Genomic DNA, 16,957 nt, shown 5'->3' with positions numbered 1-16,957 from the left:
AACCAGATAATAGACCAACCTTGCTAAAAATGTTGTCACTAAGGAAGGGCAGAAATTGGGGACATGACAGTCCTCCCTTCCCAAAGATTGCTTGTCGTCAAGCAATGTCAATCCAACTCCACAAACATTAGGCAAGTCCATACCATAACCAAGAATGATCCCAGGGTCCCAAGCCATCCTGGAAGGTTTGTAATTCCATCTTCTAAAAACATTGTCCTGCACTGCACCCAAACAAGTAGCCTCATGAAAACCCCCTGAAGGAAGAGCAATCAAATACTGTACCAACTCTGTCAACTCCTCAATGAATTGCTCTCCGAAAGAACCAAACTGGAACACTAAAGGCGGAAACTCTAGTAAGCCTACATTGGCTTCCACATCCTCAACTATTGAACTGCAAATCCAAGTGATTCCAAGATTCCAAATCCACCTCAAAAGGGAACCACCATGCTGACGCTTCGTCACTCTGATATAAATATTAGTGAACCACAAGTTGTAAACAATTCATTAGGACCCTGAAGCATCAATGTATCAATGAGACCAGGGCCCGGATCCCAAATCAAAATACCAAATGTACTGAATGAGATGAAGAAGTATCTCAACCGCACTCCATGAAACATACATACAATGAAGCAGACCAGCAAGGTGTGAAAGTGAACTCCCATAAACCAGTATTCCAACCCACATGACCACCTAACAATGCTGCTATAATTCTGACCAGCAACTCGAATGATATCATAGACGTCATCATACCAATTCCAAACAACAAATGTCCCAAAGAAACACTCCTCAATGCCCTCATACTGAATCATGGATGTAGTCAGTGCCAAGTCAAGTAATAAATGATTCCGGCTTCGACAGCCACTAGTCCATAAAGAATCAAAGACTATGGAATCACCAATCAACAAGGATACCACTGCCATATCAATGGATGTAGATGACAAACTCGAAGATGAAGTACGTATGCCATCATGAGAAAAACCAAAGCATGTGTCATTTGTACCCAACATTGTAGGATTATCAATTCTTGAATCCCATATCGATCTGAGAAATGTTGCTCCACCCAACCACTGCGCTACTCTGATGTAAACATCTATCTACCAAAAGTGAAGCACCTCAATATGAATCCTCTGAAGAAATGCCCGACACATGTTGATACCAAGATCCCAAATCTCTGCACTGACACATCCCTCCGGCATGTTGATACTCATTATGTTGTTGTTGTAAAATTGTACCTCATCCAACCAACTAAGAACTTCACTCCAAATGAAGCCACAATTACTATCAACAACCAATGTTGTTAAGAATTCACAAATGAGCCAATCATTGGCAAGGAAAGTTTGTTGAATACTTTTCCAACTCTTCCAAATAGCTGCTGCAACTTTATCTATATTTTCACAAATTAGTGTGCCTTCATTAAAGGTTGTTAAGTAAATGTTTTGTTTAACCATGTAACCAACGAAGTCTCTTATATTCTGATCTTGAAAGCCCAATGTAATATTTAAAAAGTCTGAATCTTCAATCAAAAGGTACATCGCTGCCCTATCATATGGAAGAGGTGATAAACCCATTGATGATTGAGAGATGTTTCTAATTCTCAACAAAGACAGGCTCTTTGTGGCTGGTCCATTAAGTATGCAACTTAATATGTCATCAACTCTTGGTAGGGAAGGATCAACTTCACATTTGAACACCCCAACTTGAATGTAACCAACCCAAGGTTCAAAGTTTGACTCATGAGATGAAAGAGAATTGCTGTTCAAAGTCAGAAAATCAGAAGTATGTTCATACCTTTCCACAATGTTTTTGCGGTCTTCTCTTGCCTCTCCTTCAAAGGTAGGTGACTCCTCTAAAGGTGCTGGTCTATGGGGTGTGTTCAAACGAATATAAGATGTCCCATTAACTGCCTTAGCTACCCAAAATCTGATTCATACCTCTATCTCCATAACTGATATGTTTTCCATTACTAACAAACTCCAAGGTGTAGTATGCCAAACAAACCAAACATTATCAAAATGCAATATCTTCTCAGTAAGCAGCCTCTTAGTCTCCCTAATCATCTCTTTAAGACAAGATGCTTCATATGATCTTAACAATTGTCCTTCCATTGTAGATGATGCATGACTAACCAAATCAGAATCAATAATGTTTCATTCCACACAAATGAAAATAACACATGTGGCTGGTCCATCAAGTGTGAAACTAATATCATTATTGTTTGGAGCCTTTAAAGGGCTCTTTAAAAGAGGAACGTCATAAACTTCATGATGCAACCTAGACCAAACCGAGTTTTCTAAATCATAACTCTTTTCCTCTTCACACATCTCAACATGCTCTTCTTGTGGACTTACCTCAAGAAGCTCTTCCCTTGTATGCTCAACATCCTCACTTTCTTCCCTTGGAAGAAATAAGGATCTAATGTATGACTCTCTTTGTCTTCTTGCATTATCAAGCTGATTGCATCTTTCCTTGACCTCTTGTAAGTGTTGTCTTGCTTGGGCAGCAAGCATCTTGGCCTTCTTAGCTCTATGTGACCATCCATTGCACGTCTCTTGAGCCTTTTTCACATCTTCTAAGGTGGGGTAAACACAATCAAAACCTTTGTGGTTTGAATCCACAATATAAATCTCATGTGCAACACACTTAACCTGAGTACCATCATAGGAAGACTCAACAACCTCATTACCTTCATGTGAAATGGATGATACCACATGACTAGAGCTACTATTGCAAAAATTAGAATAGGGATCAGACCTTGGAGACATGCTTTCAGCATCACTAATGGACTGATCCATGATTGTAATCTCTTCCATTTTGTGATCAACTTGATGAATCAATGGTGTGCTATGTGCCTCCTCCTGATCTAGAGTTATTTCTTCTTTAGGAATCCCACATGATGACTGATTTTTGTTTTTCATAGGCTGCAACTCAAATGATAACACATCTTGATGCCTTTCTTCTGCGTACCCTACAAGTGACTGATCCATTATGGTGTTTTTATCATGAACATGGATAGGTTGACACAAATCTTCTTTCTCACATGAAAACATATCATCAACTATGGCATGGTATTCCTTTTTTGCAAGCTTAACCTTATGACAAATTTTTGGATGCATTTCAATGTAATCTTTGAAATGAAAGTTCTCCCTAACATATTGAGGAAGAGTATTATACTCCTCAAGTATGCTAATTACTTCCGTTTTCCTGTCTAGTGGCAATGGATCCTTTCTAGAAGAAGATGATGATCCACTAGCATGTCCAAATTTCTTTGACATAGAATCATTGAACTGCTGCAATTGAAGCTTGAATTTTTGTTGTGATTGTTCTCATTCTTTCCACAGGGTTATATCTCTTAACAATTTTGCCATAATGAACTACCACACTGACCAACTGAAACTAACATGCCAGAACAAAAATTGACCCTGTACTACTAATATGAATTATCAAAACTTTTGATCCAGTACCCAGATGCCTAAATGAATTATCAAAATTTTTTAGCCAGTACCCAGATGCTGAAATGAATTATCAAAACCTTTTATCCAATACCCAGATGCCAAAATGAATTATCAAAACTTTTAAGCCAGTACCCAGATGCTGAAATGAATTATCAAAACTTTTTATCCAATACCCAGATGCCAAAATCTGTTGTGACAATTTCTCACAAACCCTACAGGCTGGCAGGATGTAGGCTCTGATACCACTGAAAGATCCCTGATAGATGCCCTTGCTGATCTGTTGTAGTTTTTAAATTAATAAACTATATTTTCTTATGATTTCTTTGATGGTCTTTGAGAATAGACAAAAGTTGCAGAAGGTTTTGTTTTTGTTTTGTGTTTTTTGATAGTTTTCACAATAGTAATGAATAATGAACAATAAACATGAGAGGAGACTGAAAATAAATAAGAACATAGAGCCAAATCAGAATTGATATAAATCGTACCAAACAGATTTCTGATTTATAAAGCCAAATAATAAATCCAATGCAGTTCCAAGGAGCTTACATCCAACAATGATGCCAAACTGCTGCAAATGGCAATCGTAAGACTGCAAGGAATCACGTCCCAACTGAAAGAATCAATCTGTAACGCTGAAACCATAAATCTGCAACCTGAATCCACAATAAAGAATGGTGTACTCTATCCCTGATAGCAACGCACACTGTCTGAAGAATCCAATGCCAATAACTGCTGAGGGCTACATCCCAGCCAATCCAAAACCTGGGGTTTGCGTCCCAGATGAAGAATTGCTCTCTCAGAGTCAATTCACAAAAACAAGTTTTTCAATATGCAAAAGATAATAAGAAATTAGGTCTCCATCTCCTTATATCCCCTTCCAATTGTAAATTGAACCCTAAAGGGAAATTACACTTTGCCCTTTAAATAAAATATAATAAAATAACATTTTCCCAATTAAAGTCATCCATGCTATAGGAAAAACATTACTTTATTAAAATTCCATAGCTGAAGGCACCAAAAAGTCTACAGATAGTAAAAATCATGTATAATAATTCGAGACCTTTCCAACGAGCTATAACACATAGGTGTACCTGATCAACTGAAGCCAAAATCCCCTTATTACTCCAAAATGGTTATATTATTAACCTTATTTTAATTTATTTAATCACCAACTTAGGAAATATTTAAATATATTAAAATATTTCCCAAATGGTCCCAAAAGGCCCAAAATGACCAATCAAACATGAATCTGACCTTGTCACCTGTCTGTAACTGATGCCAGACAAGATGGGTCAACTGGCAGTCCATCCCTAAAATCTAGGGATGCTCCTAAAAAGTAGGAGACAGCCCCAATCAACCAAAATTGAGTCGCAATGACTCCCCTACTGTGTGCACCTCTGAGAGAACTGTCATTGAATTGGGAGTTCCTCCTAAAAAATAGGAGATGCACTCTAAGTCTCCAAAACGTTCGCCGAGGTCTCCAAATGCGTCCTAGACCACTCCTAGTCAATCCCTACAAATTAGGAATCCCTCCTAAATTGTAGGAAACTGTTGTCTACTGCTCCAAACTACTTGGGAAGCTCATGCATGACTCTCAAAGCCCCTGGGTTGGTTCCCTCTATGCTCTGCTGGCCTATGAGAACCAGATAATAGACCAACCTTGCTAAAAATGTTGTCACTAAGGAAGGGCAAAAATTGGGGAGATGACACCAAATCCTATCTCTACATTTACCAATCTCCAACCTTCAACCTAAGGGTGGGACTACTACTTATTTATGTCTCTTCATTACCTTAGGTTGGACTACACTTATATCTCCCAACTTCAACCTAAGGTGGTCTAGCTTATTTCTGCCTTGCCAAGTGTTCTATCATGAAATCTACACTTATCTCTCAAAACTTCAACCTATCAATGGAATAATGAAGCGGTGGATGATAAATGCAAGAAGAATATAAGGGAAATGAAACCAAGCGAGAACAAGGAATAAAATCCGCCTTTAAACCAATCTTCACCTCTAAAATGAATAGAATTTTACCTTAATTTTGACTTTACCAATAATCGGGCCCTCTTCGAATTTGGACCAAATCTCGGAAATTTCAAGCCTCTTTGGAAATAATGATGCCCTAGCAAAAATCAGAACTTTGTCTCCTTGAAATTGCCTATATATTTGCCAAAAATTAGACCTTGGATCATGTATCTCCTTTACCGCATAAAATCGCCCAAATCTAGGGGAGAAATTCGCAACCTCTAACAAAAATCAGAACTTTGAGAAATTGCCCAAGCAAGAGAAAATATTCAAATCTACTCCCAACTCGTTTAGGGCAAAAATTCACCCAAATTGGAAGGAGAATGGTGCCAAGCAAGGAAAATCTGCTCCAACAAAAAAATCGCCTGGGCTGGAAATTGCCTCTTCAAGAAAAATCACCCAACACATGAGGAGAAATGTGGAATGAAGAGATGAAGAGGGAGGGAGCCCCTCTTATACCACAATTTCATGTCTCTCCAAGCTGGCTGACTTGCCCTAGAGGAGAACAAAATTAAATTAGCATCCTTAGAAATAGCCCAAATTTAAATGCTGTCAGCCGACTGGATGGTCCCGACGGTGTTTCTGTAGCCGACGGAATAATTGTCGTCGGCGTTTTGTATTTTGTAGCTGACGGGTAAATAGTTTGTAGTGGACATAATGTTTGTGGCCGATGGACTCCTTCGGGAAGGTTCGGCGGATAGTATTTATATCCCGTCTGAGATCATTGTAAATTATTATCATCTACTATTACTAATCTTATGAAGCATAATGTATGTCTGGCATATGCGAATATAATTTTGCTATTCTGTTCTCTTGTCTGTATGCGTTGATTTCTTTACCAGTACAGTAAACAAATGCCACGCTAAATTTACTTAGCTCAAAGTGAATTTAGCCTATTTAATTGCCAATTGTGATCAAAAATTGCAAAATAAAGCAAGGAAAGCCTAGGAGATGCCAAAATTTTCATTTAAAAACATTTTAGCAATTAAAATATCATTAAATTCAACTCTAGCAAGCCAAAACCGATTTTCAATTTTAATTTACCAATTTTTTTGAACATTTAAAAATCTCCTAAGCAATATTTCAACCGATATAATGAGATTTTGCAATTTAATCCACTTTTAATTTTGCAATGCAATATTAATTTTTAACCAAAAAAAATCATTTTTCTAGCATCCAAAATCAATTTTCCAATTTTAAATTTCACTATCAAAAAAATTATTTTTCACCGAAAAATTCAAGATTTTCCAAAACAATTATATCTAAAAAAAATCATTTTGAAAATGCTCAAATCTATACAATTATTTCCAATTTCCAAAATTTGTCTAAGTCCAAAATTTTACAAATTTATTCTGTCGAATATTGTTCTAACCATCAAAAATGTTATCTTTGAAATTTGTTTGGCCTAAGGATAAAATTACATTTTCCAGAAAATCAAGTTAACATCAGGTGAAAAAAATAAATACAACCACATCCCACTTGGCCTAAAGGCGTCCAAAGTGTAAAATTTTCAAATTGAAAACTTTTCGACAACTCCAAAAAACAAAAAACTTGCCAAGGCAACTGAGAAAAAAGGGGGTCCTCAAAATTTTGGGGCGATGATCTGAAAACTTCACAACACATCTTAAGTTTGTCATTCTTTTGATTGCCCTTTTTCTTTTTGAAGTGTTGCTTTTTGCCTTTATAGGAATTTGTATTAAGAACATGAAGTTCTTCATCTTTAGTTTTCAACTTTCCCCCTTTCTTATGTTTTCTGGATTATTCTTAAAGATAATCTCCTTTAAGTCTATTGAAGTCAGGAAGTTTGTCTCTGGCACTTATTCCTTGTGCAAATGTTTCCCATGAATATGGCAATTCATCTATAGCCATCAATGTTAGTTCCATATCATTAATGATGGTTCCTATACTTGCAAGTTCATCTCTTAGACTGGCAACCCTTAGGAAGTAAGAATTCACGATTCTCCCTTCTTTATTTGTATGTGATTTAGTTGCCTTTTCAATGCGAGAACTCTAGTTGCATTGTTGACCTCATATGCATTTAGTAATGTATTCATCATATCAAATGATGTTTGATGTTTTGTTAGCATGGGTAGAATATCATTTTTCACTCCATCTAATATGATCTGAATGGTTTTTCTATTTCCTTTACTCCAAACAGTTTTATGAGATTCAACAGTGGTTGTTTGGATGCTGAATCAACAAATTGTTTTACATCATTTTCTTCAAGAATCATCATGATTCTAAATTTCCAAGCATCAAAGTGTTCTTTTCCATCAAACCTATCCTTGGGTTTGATCGTGTATGCCACTGAAAATAGGAGAATGATGCTAGATATATATCAAGTCTGATTAATTAATTTGCAGAGCCTAGGTTCAACTACCAAAGCTCTGATACCATGTAAATATTCTGCAAATTCTGAATATCAGATCTTAGATAAAACCTTCTTAGACTTACTGTTCTAATCCTCTTTAATGTCAGACCTTGAAAGGACATGATAATATTAATGGATTTTCAGAAAATGTATTTATCACAGCAAGAATTGATTGGAGGCATAGTTGCTTAAAGGAGCAGACTTGTTATTTTAATGTGTGTCCTTTAACTACAACAATACCCTTCATATATATAACCAAAAGGGATGTCCCTGAAAGGGACATGACCCTATCTAGGTCGGTGCACAAAGACTCCTCATAATCGGTGCCTAGAAAGGAAATTAATTTAACAGCGAACATAACTAATTGTTAATGTTTTAATGCTAACTTAGAGTCACCCTAAAAGGACCGTCGATCATGCCTATTCAAAGGGCAATGTATTAATAGCCTTAACAATGGTTTCATATGCTCTAAGAGGAATGTGTGATCAGCACAATCAGACTGTATGAGAATCGAAAGTTATAGTTTTAACACTATACTCCTCAACCCTATTGAAAGCATTGTCCTCAAACCCTCACCAAACTCATGTTATACATTTTTTAGCCATGTTTAACATTTAAATTATGTTTATAAATTGAAGCATTTTTAATTTATTCAAGTTTTTCTAAGTTTTCCTGAGTTCTCTCCATGATCAACTCTACAGAATATGGTTTCAATGCTGTACTCTGTTTTTATGATAATGTGTTCTGGTCACTTTTGCAATAGTTCTTTTACTCAACCAAAGCATCATGCTTCTTTGAAATTAGTGTAACCTATAATTTACTGAATAGAACTACTTTGTGACCTCTCTCCCAAAGAGAGAGAATTATCAAAACAATGTGATCTGCATTGTTATTCAATTTTCTCTTGATTACAAAATACTAGCTAGATATCAAAGAGAGAGAATGACAAAGGGAATAACCATGTGCAGCATCAACTAGTTGTTTGAAGTCCTCAGGACTGCCAAGTCGACTGCTAACTGCATACATATTGGTAACCTGCAATAATAAGCCATGACAATTAGAGTAAATGTGACTATGGGCAACAACATGATAGCCCTCATATAATAGACCATAAATTAAGGTTTCCGAATCCCTTGACTAAGAAAGCTGACAAAAGATACCAAGTAACCAACACAAAAAATTAAAGACAAAACTGTGGACTAACTATTGAACCCAAAAAAGAATTTTCTTTTAAACTTCTTGTCAAGACATTCAACACACAAGGTACCTAAGAGATTAGTCCTAGCAGTTGGTCTTTGCCATTGCCATCTTGTTTTGAAAATATAAAATGATATTGCTCATTATTTGTCGTTGATGCTTCTTTGGAAATTTGCCTTGCATATTTACATTTTCAGCCAAATCTATAATATACATCCTATGCATAACATGAATGATAATACTCTCTGGTAAATTGCAAGGACCACAGTAAAAAACAATTAGCTGCACAATTCCCACTGTCTACCAATTCTAGCTACTATCGATAGAGAACCTAGTTTTCACATAGTCTAGAGGTTAATAAATGCTTAAATGCAAAGCAAATAGTATCTGTCAAATTTGCAAGTGATCATAAAATTTCCAAAAATGGAAGGAATTCCAGGAATATAGTTCCTGCATGTCCTCGTGGTCATGTAAAAAGGTTTATGCATGTGCTGAAACATTTTATGATCTGATTTCAATATTTTTTGTAGTATTATGTACAAAATATCAACAAGATTAGCAGATCAAGAAAACAAAAAACCCCAGAACATTGTAATTAGTAAAGGGCCATTGCAAAGACTAAAAAAACTGTAATGTCCCCACTTTAGCAGTTGACCAAGTGTGTGTGCATTAGCCTAGTTCTACATGATCCCGAGGGCTAACGAAGGGTTTAAAAGGGATCCTAGAGTGTTTTGTCCTAGTCATCTCTAGTTTGGGCCAGAATGGAGTTGATTTACCTAGTCTCAGGCATACTTATTACTTTAGTAAGTTAGCAGGACACAGGGGAGGCTAGTTTTGCTGATTGGATTTGATACTCCTCGGCGAGAACTTTCCGATGAGCTATCACTCGTGTTGTTCGAAGTCCAATAGCTTATATATTTTTATGCCTGAAGTATTATTAAAGTAACATTTAATTTAGTTGCAAAATATTAAAGTGTTACTTAAAATATTAAATCTTATGGGAATGTGTGCAAATCAAAGGGGTGCCTAAGGGAGATATAAGTGAATATTTTAATATGTTTTATATTGCACATCTTTTATCCCACATTGCTCATGAGAGTTGAGTAAACCCCTAGAGAAAGAATAAAAAGGAGCATTGGTGGCTTCATTCAAAAGGTTGAATATAAGAAGAAAATTGATGTGTGAGTTGCAGATCTGTTCTTGGCATTAGAGGACATATATCCTCTCTTGTGACATTCCTGATATCATTCCCTTGGGGTTTGGCCTTTGGAATCCATTGTTATCAGCTTCATTATTAGGCAAATTGGGTGCATTTCTAGCTATAGGCATATTTGATGTTTTGCTCATATCTTCTTCATTACTCATCCAATGCTTATGCTAATTTGAAGGAATGATGTTATGAGTTATTGGACTGTTTGAAAGACAAAATACTATAGCAACATTGTTTACGTGGGTACTGTTCATGCGGCACTATTGTAGTGCCTCTCCCATTTGACTTCTGTAAGTGATTTTGATGGATGCAACCTTGTTGATCTGTTGTTGTGATGGATCATGATTGTGACCATGAGTAGTCTACACCATTGAGGTGTTTGGATTTATGTTTCTATATCAGTTGCCTTGATTATGCTTTGACTAATTTATGAGATTATGTTATGATTTATGGTTCACTGAGGTTTGTGCCAGTGCTTACCAAGATCGATGTGATAACATGAGGTTGTTCCATGATTACCTTGAGATTTGTGCAGAGATTGCACTGTGTACTTTTACCATGCTACACTGGACTAGGTTCCTGTAGCAGTGGTTAGTCATGTTTATGACTGTGGTTGCTTATGTGTTTTAAGTGCCCTTTTATGTTGCTTAAACAATCATTATTAAATGCTTAAGTAATTAGAAATGGATTGTTCATGTTGGATTATTTGGTTATGTGTTGCGGACATTTACCTTGTTATATTTTGATCTGAGAGATATCTGTTACTTATGTGATGTTTTATATTTGAAAGGACTTGAGGGTCAGATGTTATACCTTAATTTCAGTATCATAGATTTTAGACTACTATGCTGTTTAGTTAATCATATTGCATGATGATGCCATTTTGAGATGACAGTGTGTTTTATGATGATATCTGGTTATCCGGTATTTGGACATACCTCTGATTATGTTAGGTGATGGATTTAATACTATGGTTATTTACTTCATTCCTACGTTGTTATGCTTTATGCGAACGTAAGTGACGTAAATAGATTATTTTAATATAAATTAATAAATGGTTAAATTAGGTGATTTAATGCATTTATTGCTTCGGCTATGTTATTATATGCAATTGCACTTGATCGTGTTGTTTAGTGTGCAGGATTTATATCCCTGGCAATGGCACATGGAGTTAGTGATTCAGCCTTTCATATTTTACCAATGTCATCCTTGTATGGTCGATGTATCCTTATTTTAATTGTTTTATTAAACCTTTCGATGATTATTAAATCTGAACTCATTTGCATTATGCGATTAGACCAGTAAGCGTGTCTGTGCATTTAGAGGTTCGCATTGTCGGGAAAGTTATTAAGGAAATGTCTGTGTTTTTGGATTTTCGGGCTTTTTAATTGATTTATTTTAATTTCTGGTACTTTTTCCATAGATCAATTCCTATTTTTAGGAATAGCCTATTTTCGTTTGGGTCGATTAGGGGTTTAACTAGGTTGGCTAGTTATTTGCCCTAATCGATTATTCACTTGAAAAGTGAATAAATATCCAAAAAAGAATTTAATTCCTCACTTCTCACTTTTGAATAAGAAAGTTGGAGAGTAAAACCCAAAATCCTCTTCATGAGGATTGACTGTTTTGTTCGTTGTGGGAGCTATGGGGGTGGGATCATCGTGAGGTTGAGCTTGTTGAATCCAGCTTGGGGAAACCTTAGATTGCCACGATTTTCAGCCATTTCTACGACAATTTTTTTTTTGGTTCAGATTCCTATTTTGTCCTTTTTGCTATGAAGTAGGGCTTTTTCGTTTAATTGTTTCTGCTCCGTTTCTGCTTCTATTTTTAGTAGCTGTTTGTTTGGAGGCTAAGAACTAGTGTTCCCCTCTGTTTCTGTATGGTAGTTCTACCCGGTTGGGTGGGTACAAACATTTCCTTATTTTTCGGGATGAGGGTTTGGGATTTTATACCATTATGCTGGCCGTTTTTGCATACAGTGTTCGAACTTGATTATTTTTGGATTTTTGAGATTTTTGTACTCAAAGGCCAAATGGGTTTTAATTTTGGAGTTTTTAGCTCGTTTTGCATGCCACCCTGTTTTCTTGGGTTTTCTTGGCACAATGTGGATCGTGGACTTGGATGATCCATTTGGATATCAATCATACCACTATTGCACTTTTATGTTGCATTGGGGTGCGTGTTGCATCCGTACTGAATTTGTGTTCGGTTGAGTAATTTTACACTTGGTGTTATGGTTTTTTTTGGACCTTTCTTATTTGTTTCGTGGACACTAGGATTCATGTAGGATCCATACTCTCGGATTGAGGCCGGTTGAGTGAGTTCATGATGTTTGGTTTTGTTGCATCATTGGGATTCTTGTAGAATTCCATACTCTCGGATTGAGGCCGATTGAGTGATTTTATGATGTATGGTTTTATTGGCTTTGGGATTTGTGTAGAATCCATCATTTCCGTGTTGCTTTCAGTTGGGTTTTTTTTTGCATTGTGTTCTCATCCTATCCTTGTATTGTGATCTTCATGATGGTGGTGCGCCACACACAAGTATGTGCGCATACATTTGTCGAGTGACTTGCGAGGCCTGATCTTCCATGGTACTTTTGGAAGTTATGATCATTGGGGTTGGGATGGGAGTATGCATGCCCACGGGCACTTGTTGTAGGATGAGCATGGGTAGGGTAGGGTAGCATATGGAGGGGGCTTCTATCTCACAGCCTGGTGACCTCAATCCCATAGGGTTGGCGGAGGATAAGAAGTTTTAAATAAGTGATAACTAAATAAAATGTGTGAATATTAATAAAACTTAAGATAATAAAATATTGTGCCAAGCCATTCCGTTGAGGGATGTTGAATCCGCAAGATCCAAGCTTGGGCTTTTTGATGCCAAGCGACTCTCCATGATGTCAGCCCCTACTTAGTAGCCTATTGAGTGTCTGACCAGGATCTTTACTCCTTGCATTGTCTTAGGTTCTTGGTTACAGCCATCATACTGTCTGGCGTGAGTGTTAGCCATGGATGATTGTTTTGCGTGTGTTTGTGGTTGGATCTTTATCTCCATCAGCACGGCGGGTGTGGACCTATGGGTGCCACGTGGTTGGGAGGCATAGCTACCTTCACCACTGCTAGGGACTGGTGTACAGAGACAGTCTCTTATCCCAGTGCGACCGTTGTTGGATGTTTTCACTTGATGCTTCGGGCTCCGGAGTATGCTTTCTTGTGATTTATGCTTTCATTGGAATGCTTGGATATCATGTTTAGTTGATGTTAGTTTATTTGATGCATTCTCATATTATGATGTTTAGCATATGACTAGATGATGTGAATTGTTGTATTGGATCAGCTATTGCTTATTGGTTAGCATGTTAGATATCCTTATTATGATGATTAGCATATAATAGGTGATGTTATCTACATGCAGGTTAATCTTTTGTTGTACTACTAGCATGTTAGATTTCTTTATGCTTTTGGTTATTAGCATGTTTGGTAGTGACGTCCCTATTACGATGGTACCGACGATTTGACCGGTGGCTTGGGATGTTACGCGCGGGCGATGGCTAGGATCCATGATGGTCTTATAATGCTATTGATGTTTGGGAGGAACCGCATACTTAATTTGGTTGTTTTGTTATTGTGATATTATCTTTGTACATTGCGATGTTGCTTATGTTCACTGAGATGTTGCTTTCAGTACGTTCTTTACTACTTGGGTTTAGATGGATAGACGTTCCTCTTCCTTGTTCCTTGGTATATTGTTGATTATGCTCTCGAGTGTTCGCTTCTCAGTCTATGTGGATCCACTGCTCCCCGGCGTGGAGGTTTTGAACTCTGTTTTTCTCTATTTTTCCCCTTTTGTGTTTTCCTTAAGTGTTTTTGTGTTTCTATGGGCGACATTATATCAGCATGGTGCGACACAAAAATGTATTGCACGCCCATAGAAACTGTGTCATACGATACTAGAAAGTATCGCATGCCTTTTGGAGAAATATCGTGCAACATTGGAAAGTAGCACACCTCCTTTGGAAAAATGTCGTACGATACTGTGAAAGTGTAATAACCCTCCTCAAATCTGCTCTCAAAAAATGCTGATGAAAGCTCAAGGAATTTCATCAAACAATTCACATGCAAGGGACGTATGACTGATATAGTATTTCAGCTGGCTTGAAATGACTTTTTCTTCAATTCGCATCAATGAGAATCTTGTGCTAGAAGACTACAATGGACTACACAATGACCTAACATGAGTGTGCTACTAATTTTGACAATATTCAGTGCATATATATGATATAAGCATGAGAAATGAACAGTTACAGCCAACTGGCATTTTTACAAACAGTTGGTATGCAAACTAACTAGCTGATAAATAATGATATTAAATTGCTTAAATGACACCAGCAACTATTATCTTCTTAATTGCAATGAAAATTACAATGCTCATGAAATATGGCCAAGACTTTGGCATTTACATGGATTACAAAATGATAATGCTGTTATAATGCACACTTACAGCTAAAAGCTTATAACACCCTAAAAAGCAATACTAACAGAAGAACCTGGTTGTAGATCGCTGTAATAATTTCCTTCAATGCTGCCCTTTCTGCTTTGCTTTTTTCGAACTACTTTTTTTCGGCCTGCTTTTTCGGTTCTGCTTTTTCGTACCCGCTTTTTCAACCTGCTTTTTCGGTTCTGCTTTTTCAGATTGCTTTTTCGTATCCGCTTTTCCGAATTACTACTATGTTGAATCTCAAGACCATATCTTTCAATGGCGTCAAGATTTTCAGCTTGAAGAGATTTCGTCCTTCAAACTATTGAGATATAATCTCCAAAAAATTCTCAAATTTCTTTGATATTTCCAAGCATGAATAAATGAGAGCTATCCTCTTTCTTTTATTTACTTCCTCACTTGCTCCACGCTTCCGTCTTGCCAATGTGGGATAATACATGAGTTTTAATATTACTTCTTTTTTTTTCTTTTTACAAAGTCCATGTATGTACTCAAAGGGGGACTCTTGATTTTTATAAAGTGACTTTATGAAACATTATAATATTTAATTTAAATAGTCACTTTACCGTTGTAACTTCAAACATTAAAATAATATACCAAATAAACTCGAAATCCCACATATAATAGCTCATCAAAAAGAGCCCAACAAAACGCATCTCATCCTGTCACTGAAAATTGAAGGCACTGCATCCCCCTATTGGCTTACTAAAAATAGTAAGTCTTTCTGAAAACCTAACAAATGAACTCCATTTGGCCTGTAATTAAATTTCACTAGGCCAAATAACCTCAGGATCCTTTTTGAAGTCCTAGTTAGCCCTCGGGACCACACAAGAATGGGCTAACGACAACATACCTCCAAAATGGCTAAGTGGGGGACATTACAGTCCGCCCCTCTTGAAATTGCTTGTCCCTAAGCAATCTCAACTCAGGATGCTGAATAATCTCCTCTGCCTCCCATGTCGCATCCTCAACTGGTAGGTTCCTCCACTTTACTAGGTACTCCCTGATAGTCCGCTTGCGAAGCACCCTCTCCCTGGTGTCAAGTATAACCTCGGGAATCAAGATAAGCCTTCCCTCATCATCGAGAGGTGGCAATACTATTGAAGGCACCACATTATGCCCCAATGCCTTCTTAAGGCGTGACACATGGAACACATTATGCACTTTACTATCTGCAGGCAGCTCCAACTCATAAGCTACCTCACCCACTCTCCTGATTACTTTGAATGGTCCATAGTAGCGTGGTTTCAATTTCTCTGCTCCACTCCTCTTGAGAGAGGATTGTCTATATGGCTGTAACATGAGGTACACCATGTCTCCTACCTCGAAAGATCTCTCAACCCTGTGTTGATCAGCATATTGCTTCTGTTGATTTTGTGCCCTTTGCAAATTTTCCTTCAAGGATCGCATAATGTCCTGACACTCTTGCAATATATCCTTGGCCTTAGGCACCCTACTGTCCCCAAATAACAAATCCAGAAAATTAGGAGCATCATACCCGTACAGTGCCATGAAAGAGGAGATTTGAATAGACATATGGAAAGAAGTATTGTAGCAGTACTCCCCTAGATGCAGCCACTTCACCCAAGCCTTCTGCTCTCCTACAATGTAGTTTCGAAGGTACCCCTCAACCCATTTATTCACTATCTCTGTCTTCCCATCAGTTTGGGGGTGGTAACTGGTACTTGGAGTTAGCTCTGTTCCACACAACCTGAACAACTCCTGCCAAAAGTGGCTCATAAACCTACTATCCCTGTCGCTGACTATGTTCCGTGGCATCCCATGTAATCTAAATAGCTCTGCTGTCTGTACTACTGAATATGTGGGTGAAATCGCAAAGAAATGTGCAAATTTCGTCAATCTGTCTACCACAACAAAAATACAATCCCGACCTTGTACCTTGGGGAGGCCTGTAATGAAATCCATGGAAATGCTATCCCACTTCTCTGGTATGGGTAGGGGCTGTAGTAAACCACCTAGAAAAAAATGTTCCTGTTTGTTCTGCTGACATACTGGGCACTCCCTAAAAAATTGAAGCACCTTTGTTTTGAGTCCTTTCCAAGTGAAGCGCTCTCTCACCTACCGATATGTCTTAAAGAATCCGGGATGTTCTGCCAATGGTGAATCATGAAATGCCCTCAAAATCTTCTGCTTCATAGCAGACCCGGGTACTAAATAAATCCTTTCCTTGTAGATGATCAAA

The 16,957-nt window shown here is 37.3% G+C and overlaps 1 protein-coding gene across 1 annotated transcript in view; it reads right to left on the bottom strand.

Moving 5' to 3' along the window:
* The window catches only part of EMB2729 (Alpha amylase family protein), a 326,562-nt gene that overhangs the window by 201,233 nt on the left and 108,372 nt on the right, over nt 1–16,957 (bottom strand). The window contains exon 7 of the mRNA XM_089787516.1: nt 8,807–8,882. Coding sequence (XP_089643642.1) covers nt 8,807–8,882 — 76 coding nt within the window. The remainder of the gene's footprint in view (nt 1–8,806; nt 8,883–16,957) is intronic.

Source organism: Cupressus sempervirens, chromosome 6 (genome assembly GCF_028749045.1).
Source record: "Cupressus sempervirens isolate cs-2001-9-10 chromosome 6, ASM2874904v1, whole genome shotgun sequence".
Classification (NCBI taxonomy): Eukaryota; Viridiplantae; Streptophyta; class Pinopsida; order Cupressales; family Cupressaceae; genus Cupressus; species Cupressus sempervirens.
The sequence above is the reverse complement of the archived record's forward strand: the minus strand, read 5'-3'. Positions and strand labels throughout refer to the sequence as shown.